Below are 13,050 nucleotides of genomic sequence, written 5' to 3'. Positions count from 1 at the left end.
TGCGACCTCGTGCGCGAATTGCAATAGATACGCAAACCCGATCAAAACTAAACAAAGATGCGACAAGATGCGGCATGGGGTGCTGGCAATGACGACACACGGCAATGCGATAAGAAAGTGTACATTGTGTTCAAACAAACACAATTCTTGTGTCGAAGATTCACGCTTGCTGATAAATATAGAAATAAACAATACAAGTTTATTTTACAATTTCTAGTCCATGCTATTGCCATCTATAAATGATACAGTAGTTTAGAAATTTAAATTAGTAAAGGTAACAAAAAATTACAATTTGATTTGCGTAATTCTGATTTCTTATGCTGACAGATTGCCAGATTTTACATTCAATATTTAAGTGATATTTAATTTGAACATGCATCGTATCTCGTTTACCAGGTAACACATTAGTCCGTAATCATCTGCTGATAATAAAAATGTTTTGAATTTTTGATGATTTTTATAATAAACTATTAAAATTAATATAAAATTGTTAGTTATATTCATGAAAGAATTGAAGAATATTTGCTTAAATTTACGGTGCTAATATAATAAACAACAACAGTGTGTTTTGATTCCACGAAATAAAGATTCGATACCTGCAGGTAAACAAACTTATCTCTTGCGTGAAATCGCGTGATCGCACACCGACACGGTGTGCACTCACTACCACCAACAAGCAATATTTAATGCAAAACTGTACATCGTAGCGCCATCTAACCTTTGAAAATATTTATCAACTTAAAAAATATTCAAAACACATTTATCAAATATACCTACGTACATTTTTCTGCCGGAAGAAAAACCAAATACATGATTGAGTGATTGTCACCTTCCTATCGAAATCAAGTAGTGTATGGTTGTAAAAAACTTCACGGAACGGTGAACACTCTAAATAATAAAAGAAAACATAAGCTAAAACAAAAATATTTCATACGATTTAGTAATATTATAATCACACAATGGAGAAAAACAAACAATCTGTTAATTAAATTAAATAGTGGTTTGTGGATCGAGTATAAAGAATACTTGGGTTGTGTTGATAATTTTGAGCATTTTTAACTTATAAATGGATTTTTAACTGAAAGTGTCTATTTGAACTGGTTTATTGATAAATCGACAAAATTACCAATATTTGAAGGGTATTTCAAGACACATCCAAAGGGTTTATAGAGTTAAAAAAAATATGCATAAAATAGAGAGTCACAAACTAGCAAACAAAACACGTGAAGCCGATTAGAGATTTAAGATACAAAAGCAACAATCAGGCAACTAACGTGAGTTAAAACGCAGCCGACGGAACGCGACAATATTGCATTACATCGTGGATTAAATGCGACTATTTTCAGAGTTTATACGTACTTGATTGATCGTTTTTCCTTGGTGGGTGATGAATCTCCATTTGACTGCTTAATTAGTCGAATGCTAACAGAATATCGTATTTATGTTACACACTTTTTACGTTTTCATGGGTGAAATACTCCACAAGAGGCACAAATTAATAATTAAATGAATACACAAAACAAATCCACTAGGAATTCTTAGCCGCCGGACGGCAAACACGTGCGTATCTTGTAAAACCACTCAATTCTGGGTTCCCCGCGCTATTGAGATAATAGTACAGCCGCACTCGTCAGGTAATTCTAAATGTTATCTTTGCTGACCGATTTTAATTCCACTACCGACTTAAAATCACAAGAAACTCGATTAGTCGCCACGAAAACCGACGATCAAGTAAACGCGTCTTTACCACGCGGCAGAGCAGAATCGACTAAGTAAGAAATAGAACAAACACTGCTGAACGAACCGGACGAGCTGCAACGCAATAACAAAAAGTTATTGTACACAAATACCGATAAGATTCAAAAGTGAAAACTATGAACAATTCCTGTTGTGGGTATAGTCCAATGCAATGTAAAGATTTTATATTGTGAACGTACTCTCTTTCTCGTATAAACAATGCACCCTAAAATCCCGAATTTCCTCGGAGATAATCGGAACTGAAAAATCTAGGAAAAACACGAAAAATCGCCTCTCTTATAACTTTTAGTAATTATTTGTGAACTCTTACTTCAAATAGTTAACGAACGTATTTCATTGTCTTCGTCTATAAACAATTTTCGCAAGTTTTAAAATCTTCAATCACATTACCAGGGTGACGATATAAGTGATTCGGGTTCGGGGACACCGTATGAAGTTAGCGGTAGAAGTGACTTCCATTCAGGGTACCGTACGAGGCTAGCGGTAAAAGTGACTCTCAATCAGGGCACCGTACGAGGCTAGCGCTAAAAGTGATTCGGGTTCGGGACAACGTATGAAGTTTGTGGTAGAAGTGACTCTCATTGAGAGCAACGTATGAAGTTGGCGGTAGAAGTGACTCCCATGCAGGACACCGTACGAGGGTGACGGCTATCAGGGCGGAATTTCGTGAAGGGAGCAAAATTGCATTTTGAAAATCGATTATTGCGCTAACAGAATCCGAAGAAAAAACTAAAATATCACAAACCACTAACCCAAACATACAGTTACGCAGTTAATATGCAAACAATATGCAGTTAACACGAAAATGTCTGACGGGTTCCTACGGTGCCCTGAACACGAGTCACTTTTACCGCTAGCCTAGTAAGGTGTAGGGCTTCACACGAGACGAGACTGGACGATACTATCAAAGGTATCGTCTCGGTCTCGTATCGCTTTATGAGACGATACGAGAAAAGTCTCGGTATCGTGTGAAGCTTTAAGTAGAACTCAGTTTTAGATCTTTGCAGTTCAAAAGTTTAGTCATTTAATTGCTAATTGCATGTATTGTAAAGTAAATCCAAAATACATACATAGTTTAAAATATTAATTTTAATTTCATCACTTTTAATTGAAAATATATTTTTAATGTTTCAAATTTTTAAACGTTAATGTATACTAGGGTACAATAATCGAGTTGATTTGTGTTGAAAGTAAGCGGCGCACGTCTACAATTCCTAACTTACCCAGATGTATACAATATCTTTGCTTCAAGAAGTACAGAAAAACACAAAAATATGTCTCCGGATGTGTAAACAAAGACAAAATTTTCATAAAACTTTCAAAAAGTCAAAAGGTCATGATATTCGGTTACTGACTTGTTATTTTGAATATACAAAAGAAATATTTCACAGATGGTCATATATTGGATTTCTTATGTTGGACCTTTTCCCATTTTTCTAATAACAACTTCATAAAAAAGTGACGAGACCAATAACGAGACCAAAAACGAGACTCCGACTGTGGTATCGGTATCGCCGAGAAATTGATAAAACACGTCTCGTCTCGGTATCGTCTCGCTTTTCCGAGACGAGACCGAGACGATACGAGAAAAGTCTCGGTATCGCGTGAAGCCCTAGTAAGGTGCCTTGAATCGAGTCACTTCTACCGCTAACAAATACCACCCGACGGAGAATTTAATTCCGCATCTCTTGACGCCGCGCTGAAGTTAGTGAGCAGCATAGATCGCGCGCGAATCCGAAAAAATACAAGAATTTCACGAGAAAGGGTGACAAAAATCACCTTTTATTCAAATTTTCTTGGGTTGCAGGTCGAATTTCTGCAACAAACAAATACCACCCGACGGAGAATTTAATTCCGTATCTCTAGACAAGGCAGTTTGTGCGCGAATTGCAATTGACATTTTTACCTGGCATCAAAACTAAACTAAGATGCAGCAACATGCAGCGTGAGGTGCTGGGAACGACGACACACGGCAATGCGATAAGAAAGTGTAGGTATATTGTGTTCAAACAAACACAATTCTTGTGTTGAAGGTTCACGCTTGCTGATAAATATAGAAATAAACATTAAAAGTTTATTTTACAATTTTTAGTCCATGCTATTGCCATCAATTAAAATTTGATTTGCGTAATTCTAATTTCTTATGCTGACAGATTGCCAGATTTTACATTAAATATTTAAGTGATATTTAATTTGAACATTCATCGTTTTTCGTGTACTAGGTAACACATTAGTCCGTAATCATCTGCTGATAATAAAAATGTTTTGCATTCTTGATGATTTTTATAATAAACTATTAGAATTAATATAAAATTGTTAGTTATATTCATGAAAGAATTGAAGAATATTTGCATAAATTTACGATGCTAATATAATAAACAGCAACGGTGTGTTTTGATTCCACGAAATAAAGATTCGATACCTGCAGGTAAACAAACTTATCTCTTGCGTGAAATCGCGTGATCGCACACGGACACGGTGTGCACTCACTACCACCAACAAGCAATATTTAATGCAAAATCGTACATCGTAGCGCCATCTAACCTTTGAAAATATTTATCAACTTAAACATATTCAAAATTCATTTAACAAATATGCAACAAGGTTAATATTGCATTGAAATTGAAAACAACGAAAGTTATACACAAAACAAACCAGTATTTAACATGACGTTCCTGTGTTTCCATACTTCGTGATTATTTATTTATTGTTTCATGTTTCTTGGAATTTTTTCCGGCGGTGTTCATAGCAACGTAAGAATTTAAACGAGTACTAATAGAATAGTGGCGCGCTCTACCGGCGAATGTTCTGTTCCCTAGACAGAGACCATTCGATTAACATGACGTTCGGTCTCCTGTCGTTGTCCATATGATCAACGCTGCATTTGTCGATGCGGTGGATTTGGTGAAAATCGTGACGTGTCCCGACGTATTCGTTGCCGCAAAAACATCGAATGCAGTTATAGCGAAATGGCGAGTACAAAATACCTAGGTTTATTTCTCCTGCTGGCGCTTTGCGGATACTCCAACGCCTTGTATTTTCACATCGGCGAAACGGAGCGGAAATGTTTCATCGAAGAAATCCCCGATGAAACGAACGTTTTAGGTTAGTGCCTTGCAAATTTCTATTTATAGTAGACATTATTTACCTTGCAATTTTATTTTAGTTAACTATAAGGTGGAATTATATGATCCACGAAGTGGAGGATTTATGCCTTCATCGCCAGGCATTGGCATGCACGTCGAAGTCCGAGATCCCGACGATAAAATCATCCTTTCACGAGTTTATAGCTCAGAGGGGCGCATCTCATTTACGTCCCACACTCCAGGAGAACACATAATCTGCATGTATTCAAACAGCACAGCATGGTTCAGCGGATCACAACTGCGTGTCCACTTGGACATTCAAGTTGGCGAGCATGCAGTTAACTACGGCGATGTTGTCCAGAAAGAGAAGCTCTCTGAATTACAGTTGCGCATCCGACAATTGCTCGATCAGGTTGAACAGATCACCAAGGAACAGAGTTATCAAAGAGTAAGACATACAGTCACAAATTAGTACAATGAATTAATTTAAATATAAATTTTAGTTCCGTGAGGAAAGATTCAGACACACGAGCGAAAGCACCAACTCCCGAGTTGTCTGGTGGTCGATCACGCAAACAGCCGTACTGTTGATAATGGGAGCGTGGCAAATGAAGCATCTGAAGAGCTTCTTCGAAGCCAAGAAACTCGTCTAAGCACAATCGCGCCGCATCAATTGTGCAATCAAATTCATTTTGTACTGTTCCATCATTTTGTGATCAAGTTATTATTTTGTCATGTTTGTTTTCAATGTGTTTTTGTATGAAACAAATGAGAGCTAAATCATTATCAGACAAACATCTTAAATACATAAAATAAATAATTTACTACTTTCTTTTAAAAAAATATATTCTGAATTTTATCATAAACCTAACTTATTAAAAACTTCTATATTTTTACAAATTATTCAAGCAAAACCCATAGCTTTGTTTAAATAATTCCTAAATAAATGCTTGGATGCTTTAGGATATTTCTTCAAATCTTTGAGATTTTTCTCCAGAGTGTTCTTCAAACCCTTTGGATTGCAATAATAAACATAATTATCACATTCCAATTGTTCAGCCAATTCAAGCTGATGGTTGTCCATGAGTTCCTCATTTATAACAACAATCAGTGGTGTGCCAGCTTTGAGCACTTCCAGGCATGTGCCGGCACCCGCGTGACTTATCACTAAATCCGAACGCTTTATTTCCTCGTTGAAGTCTTCGATGTACTTGACGTAATCTAGTTGTAACACCGAATGTGTTTTCTCTTTGATGTCGCCTTTGCCATTGCCCACTTGATACGTGACTTCGGTGAAACCCAGCGATTCCAGTTTGTTCAAAACAGCGTCTGAATGTGCATGTTCAATGAGTTTATCGAAACGTGTTGTACCAACTGTGACCAAAACTCGTTTACAAGACATGATTAACTATTTAAACAAAGTTTCCGAATACACTCAAAGGTTTAAATCATGTTTCCACTGACGATTTGTTTGACACACTAGTTTGGAGGTTGTGGAAGGTATGGTTGAATGTCGTGGATGTCAGGCAATATTTGGCGCAAAATTTGAAATAATTGTTGTAATATTGTATTGCAGCAGTATAATTTACGGCCATTAAGTTGTTTGACCTCACATTAAGACAACTTTAAGCTTTTAGCACACCAAACGTGTTTGAACACTACTCTAATCACATTTTAATAGAGTTGTAAGAGAATTTTGACTCTAATGTAACACGGAACGCTAAATTTAAGATAATACTTATTACCTTTATTTACATTTCCGTATTTATTACGCTTGTGCACGTGCTTGCACAATTGTACATCAATTAAACAAGCACCAAGCGCAAAGTATTGCGTGTTTCAATTCTTGTTTACCTGACGTTTGCCTGAAAGTGCACTTAAGTCAGGTCGCTAACTAGTAAGTAGTATCCGATGAGGACGATGGGGACACACCGTAAACATACTAAACACGGTTTGAATATCACGTGCGATCACGTGCAAGTTGCGTGCCAGTCGCGCAAGTTCTTTTACCTCGTTCTCTTCGCGACTTGCTGCTGGTCGTCGGTAGCAAACAACAGCCATAAGCACAAAAAACACCGTATTGCTCATTCAATCCGTTTACGTATTGCAACTTTGACACAACTGTGTCTAGAAACAACCAAAGTGCATGTGTAATTACAACGTGCAAAAACAAAACGCGAACAATAGACGAGCACAACCATTCAAAACCCAGCCGGGTATTTAAATATCAATTAAAAATTTGCATTTGTAAACTTTAAACTTGATGCATTGGAAGCGCGACGCAAATTAAAACGTAGTTGCGCTAAAAATAAGTTTACGAGGATTTTAAATAAAAATACTACGATTTAAGTTATAATTTGTTTTGATTCAGCATGCTTGAATTATAAATTATTATTGTTAATTGAGATTAGTGTGTTGGATATCTTTTTGAATAATCTAAACACTTGTGCTCACATGTGCAAATTTGAAAAGGCTAAAGGTTATTGTGAAATGTTGCCAAGTAGCCACTAGGATTCGGGGGATTCGTTAAAATCAGTACAGTTTATGTTGGTAAGCAGTGCTGATAACACCGCATTCGAAGTTATCTGCAGTTCAATAAGAAGTGAACTGGAGTTATCGATGTGTGACGACGCGACAAGGAGCTAGTGTTGATTAAGACGTGCATTGGTTTCCGTTTCGAATGGATTTCAACTTTCACACATTATAATAATGTAAGTATTACTTAAAAATTTGAATATTATTACATTAAAAATTATCGAATTATCTTCGTTTTTTTTGTGATTTATTAACGAAAAAATTGAAAGTTGGATAAAAGTTTCTTGACCATCGCATCAGCCTTGAACTAGAACTATAGGTAATATAACTGTGATTGAATAAAATATTAACTTTCAAAATTAATTAAATGATTCGACAAAAAATCATGTGGACTTTAATCTGCAAAGTATTAAAAGCGTAAGTTAAGAAAGAAAGAAATATAAACAATGAATTAATTACCATAGCAATATTTACTTGCAAACTTAACTATTTTTATGTTGAGTATTCGAACAACACTACTGGTCTTCAATAACCTGAATAACACTTTATTTGTTCACATGTGAACGCTGACTCACCGAATGCCCGAGATTGCTGAGATTGCTGTCAAAGCAGAATAAATATTTATACATTTTAATCCATAAAATTGTTAATTTATTGCACGGTCTCATAAAAATCTTTAGGAATTCACGGTAAAATAAAAAAATATTTTGGAACCATACAAATTCCTCTTAGGCCAAAAAACAATGAGAAATTAAATAAAGTAATGCCAATTTATTAACAATCAGAAATAAAAGCCATTGTATTAAATTTCAATAAAAATCACTAGAATATTATTGTAATAGCAACAATAATAAGTGTTTGAGTCATGTATTGATACATTATTTATCGGAAAAATTAGTATCTTAAACAGAACATGTCAAAGAATTAATTAGATGTGGATGCAAACCACATCTTGAATTTCCTTCCACACAAAAAAAACCTCGAACTATAATTGCTCAGCAGCCTCAGCAGATTGTAAATTTTATGCATTTAGGATTTATTTACCCAGTTTTACGATGTGTGATTTGACAAACAAAAATCGCCTTGACTTCTTTTTGCCCTCCGCATACAAGTGTGTTTTTTACATTACAGAAATATTAGTCATATTTAAACGATATTAGTTTGGAATTTCTACTAATATAAACCAAAATATTATGCTTAAAATCAAACCTGCGATTTGTTTATCGGAACAATACAATTCCAAGAAATAAATAATAAGTGTAATAATCAGATCACGGAGCAAACGCGTGATTTTTTTGAATGCACACTCAGTTATCGGAATAACAACAGTGATTCAATAGTGTTTATTAGGTAATTCTGAATTTATAACATAAAAAACATAAAATTTACCTACCAGTGATTATATTCACACAATTTTAAAAATTTACCATTGTAATGTATATAAAATAACCTGCATTCTTTAATTTTTTTGCTATTTTGAATATTTCCTAAACAGTATAATAAATAAATAATAAATACTTTTGTTTATTTACACTGTCACATGCCAAGCCGCAATTAATTAACTACGCATTATTCTTCTAGCTAATTCAGCAATATTTACCCTGTTTAAAAACCCCTTGCATGATGCATCGACCATCGTCATGTAATGAGTGTTGACAGTAATGAATAAACCGATTACGTTTAGTGGCTTGTTTAGTTACTTGTTTCTTATTATTATTATTTATTGAAACGCGTAGTACAACACACGGCGAATACGCACGCAATGTGGCTGGGCGGGATAAACGGATGTATAAATTAGTTTCTTGCGCGAGCCGGCTTCTCAATCGTCGCGCGACTCTCAAACGCGAATGGTCAGAAAACTCGCTCAACAATTACTACGTTTTTGCCAAAGAACAGTAATAAGTCAATAAATAATCAACTCACGCGTCGTGTGTAAAACTAATTCAAATTAATATTTTTTAAAAACCACACGCAACTCTTGTGTTGCTTTCTGCATTATAAAATAAAACTATAAGAAGACGTTTGAAACAAAGGCATTTGTTTTGCAAATTTAATCGGTAGCGATTGAGATAGAGAATTCATGTGTGATTCGTTTGCAAATCATACGCAAACTTGTGCGCGACGCGTACAATTCGAATTGAATTTTTGTGCTCGTTGAAAAACTACAACTTTTCGAAGCGTAAGTAAGTTGCAATTCAAATTAATTTGTATTTTTAATTTACACATGCATGTTAAAAACAAATCCAAATAAATTGTTTAACAAAGAGAGTAAATATTAATTTATAGATTAATATAAAAAAAATTGAAGATAATTTAAGATAAAAATTTGCACGTTTATTATTTGCGTCATGTCAAGGCATATTAAACGTTTAAACATTTCCTTGACTTTTAAAACACGTCGAATATTAAAACAGCCTAAACTCGTCTTAATTGCGTTATGTCTCAATAACTAATGAGTAATCTTTGCTAAAATTGCGTAAATATCTAATATTTGTCCTTCAAATAGCAAATGCTGATGATAAAAGTTAAATATTCCACTAAACTTGGTCGTAATTCGATCTATACTATAAATTGCGTAACTCACTAATTAGGTTTCGAGTAATACTCACATGGACCACGTGCGATACTTTAAAATCGAATTTGTTTGTTGATATCAGTTTTAATTAATCCATTAATCAATATTTATTTATTTCAGCTGCTGTCGATGTTTACGGATCATGTCGTCAATTAAAAGCACGCGAAAAATGTTTCCATCGACGTTTTGCTCTCTTGTTTTGTGCGCGTTGGTTTTAAATGGATGTTGGGCTTTGGACTTATTGCCGAATCCAATAACTGGTAATTACTAATAACGCATTTTTAATTTACATAAAAATAATAAACTTTGATTTGATTTATTACGCAGGCGAAAATGATGCTTATAAAACATTTTCATTCTGGAAAATCGACGATAAAGATATTGATCGCTCGATAATCTTCAGCGCCAAAACAATCGACAACCTAAAACGGTTAGAAGAAAATATTCTCAACGCGCAGATTGCTGCTCACAAGAAAATAACTGTTTCCAATGCAGATGATGAAGCGAAACAAACAGCGAGGAGTGCTTTGATTGTGGAAAAAGCAACCACACAACTAATAAGCCGTTTTTGTTACAAGTAAATCATAATTTTTTAAATTTACCAAAGACTTAAAGTAATTATTTTACTTTTTTGATAGAAACAAATTATCTACTGCTAAATGTGCACAAATTATGCATGATTACAACGCTACCAACACTGTTGAACCTGGACTTCATAAAGAATGCACTGAATTGTCTCAAGACTGCACATTTGAACAATTAAACAACAAATATCGCCAACAAAGTGGTGCTTGCAATCACAAATACTCGCCATCTTTGGGTCAGGCACTGACGACTTACAAACGATTACTTAATCCGATTTACACTGATGGAATTCACTCATTTAAGAGAAGTGTGACCAAAAAGTTTGTTTTGCCTTCAGCTCGAGCTGTTAGTGAAAGGATGATTCAGAGGGAAAGTGATAACATGCCCAGTGGACGGTTTACTGTCGCCTTTGCACATTGGGGTGAATTTGTTGAGCATGATTTGGCACAGACGGTTTCACATAAAATGGGTAAGCATTGAATTAAGATAAATAAAAGTTTTACCCGAAATGACTCGAAACCTATTTTTGCAGTACATTTTGATAGCAGTATTAACTGCTGTACACCTGATGGTAACAAGTTAGCACCCAGACATATACATCCATTCTGTAGTGCAATCGAAGTACCAAATGATGATAAATTCTATGGAGATAAAAATGTTAAATGTTTGAGTTATGTACGTTCTATGGGTGGACTGCGTGGAGATTGCAGTTTTGGTCCACTGGATCAGTTAAATCAAGCTACACATTACTTGGATGGATCACAAATCTATGGTAATGATGAGGAACAGACGAAATCACTACGGAATGGTATTCGTGGACAAATGCGACACTCACAGAATTTCTTACCGAAGGAGGAACATTTCAAGGAAAATGAAATGAAATGTCGAGAAGATAAGAATTGTTATGAAGCAGGTAATACATTAAAACAAAACAATTCGTAAATACTGATTTTACATGCTACATAAATTGATTTTTAGGAGATTCAAGAGCTAATTCCCATCCACAACTCACAGCATTACACACAATCTTCCTTCGTGAGCACAATCGCCTAGCAGAAAAACTCTCTGAACTAAATCCTCATTGGAATGATGAAAAATTATTTGAAGAAGCTCGACGTGTGCTCATTGCCGAAGTACAACATATCACATATGACGAATGGCTACCACTGCTTTTATCCAAAGACGATATGAACAAAATGGCTGCTAGAGAATATCAAGATGTCGTAAATCCAGCTGTAAGCAATAGTTTTGCTACAGCTGCAGTGAGATTCATCAAGAGTTTAATTCCTGAGAAAATTCAGTAAGTGTAGAATTTAAAAATTGTAAAAAATTTACTGATTTGTCTGTTTTAGGTTGTTTAATGAAGACAGGACATTAAACTCGTCTTTAAATTTGGGTGATCATTTGTACAAAACGCATATTATTGAAGCAATGGATTTAAATCAATTTTTGCGAGGTTTGACCACACAAAAATCACGAAAATTGGATTTAGCCTACACCAAAGATGTAAGTTAAGCAAAGAAAACACTAAAACTATAACATGGGTAATTATTAACAATATTTTCGTGTTTTTAGTTAGTTGATTTACATGGAAGCGAATTACTAGGCCTCGACGTTATCAGTTTGGACATTCAACGAGGCAGAGATCACGGCCTTCCGGGTTACAACGCGTATCGCAAATTGTGTGGTCTTCGATCAGCGAGAGTGTTTAATGATTTACTTGATAACATTGCCCCTGAGGTAATATATCACATTATTTATTACTTATTTATGAATAATTATGACTTTATTATCATAGGAAGTGAAAAAACTATCACAAGTGTACAACCATCCAGATGATATCGATTTAATCATCGGAGGACTCGCGGAAACCCCGAAAAAGGATTCGGTTGTCGGGGAAACTTTCGCTTGTATCCTGGCTGATCAATTCAGGCGGACACGTGAAGGTGATCGCTACTTTTATTCGTTCATCAACTCGCGTAAACCTTGGGAGTTTACATCGAAACAGATCGAAGAGATACAGAAAGTTACTCTGTCCAAAATCATATGTGATAATGCTGATGTAGAGAGTGTACAACCGGAAGCTTTCTTACCCATAAGCAACAGGTATATAAACAAAATAATGTCTTGACTTTATGTCTTATTTAATATTGTTTTGTTTCAGCAACCAATTGACAAAGTGCCATGATTTGCCAGGTCTTAACTTGAGCCTTTGGAAGGATTGAAAGACTGAATTTATATTAATGTGAATGTATTTTTATAAGTGAAACGTGTTTTAAATGTTTTGAACTAGTTTTAAAAAGCGAACAAAGTAAAATAGAAGTTATTCATAGGATGTATGACATATATTGTACAAATATGTATAAAATATCATTGAATAAGAAAGTTGGTACTAACCTGAAAAGTTGCAACGCCGGTTTTCTCCTGGAAAATGTTCAGGACAATCAATTCCATAATACACTTGCATCCTTAGGTCCACGGGGATGTAACGCTTCGATCAACCACAATGTT

The 13,050-nt window shown here is 35.0% G+C and overlaps 3 protein-coding genes across 5 annotated transcripts; 2 read left to right on the top strand and 1 right to left on the bottom strand.

The window, feature by feature from the left end:
- The first annotated feature begins 4,611 nt into the window (after positions 1-4,611).
- eca (transmembrane p24 trafficking protein eclair) lies at positions 4,612-5,668 on the top strand. Its single transcript, XM_065314847.1, has 3 exons — positions 4,612-4,863; positions 4,925-5,292; positions 5,348-5,668. Exons 1-3 carry the CDS (start codon positions 4,728-4,730, stop codon positions 5,495-5,497), a joined length of 654 nt encoding a protein of 217 aa, XP_065170919.1. The 5' UTR covers positions 4,612-4,727; the 3' UTR covers positions 5,498-5,668.
- A 4-nt stretch (positions 5,669-5,672) lies between these two features.
- On the bottom strand, positions 5,673-6,373 carry Alg13 (Alg13 UDP-N-acetylglucosaminyltransferase subunit). Its single transcript, XM_065314846.1, has one exon. It carries the CDS (start codon positions 6,244-6,246, stop codon positions 5,749-5,751), a length of 498 nt encoding a protein of 165 aa, XP_065170918.1. The 5' UTR covers positions 6,247-6,373; the 3' UTR covers positions 5,673-5,748.
- Positions 6,374-7,058: 685 nt separating this feature from the next.
- On the top strand, positions 7,059-12,943 carry LOC135801374 (peroxidase-like). Of its 3 annotated transcripts, none has more exons than XM_065314843.1 (10): positions 7,059-7,555; positions 10,075-10,214; positions 10,282-10,531; positions 10,593-11,008; positions 11,072-11,452; positions 11,518-11,839; positions 11,892-12,045; positions 12,115-12,279; positions 12,338-12,645; positions 12,704-12,943. In XM_065314843.1, exons 2-10 carry the CDS (start codon positions 10,097-10,099, stop codon positions 12,762-12,764), a joined length of 2,175 nt encoding a protein of 724 aa, XP_065170915.1. In that variant the 5' UTR covers positions 7,059-7,555; positions 10,075-10,096; the 3' UTR covers positions 12,765-12,943. The 3 variants fall into 3 exon arrangements, with proteins under 3 accessions (XP_065170915.1, XP_065170917.1, XP_065170916.1); XM_065314845.1 differs by lacking the exon at positions 7,059-7,555 and adding an exon at positions 9,207-9,558; XM_065314844.1 differs by lacking the exon at positions 7,059-7,555 and adding an exon at positions 9,207-9,562.
- Positions 12,944-13,050: the final 107 nt, after the last annotated feature.

Source organism: Atheta coriaria, unplaced genomic scaffold (genome assembly GCF_025399875.1).
Source record: "Atheta coriaria isolate IRGN ID8LTWV9N9 unplaced genomic scaffold, Caltech_Dcor_3.1 hic_scaffold_10_pilon, whole genome shotgun sequence".
Taxonomy (NCBI): domain Eukaryota; kingdom Metazoa; phylum Arthropoda; class Insecta; order Coleoptera; family Staphylinidae; genus Dalotia; species Dalotia coriaria.
This window is presented reverse-complemented; position numbering and strand designations above follow the sequence as displayed.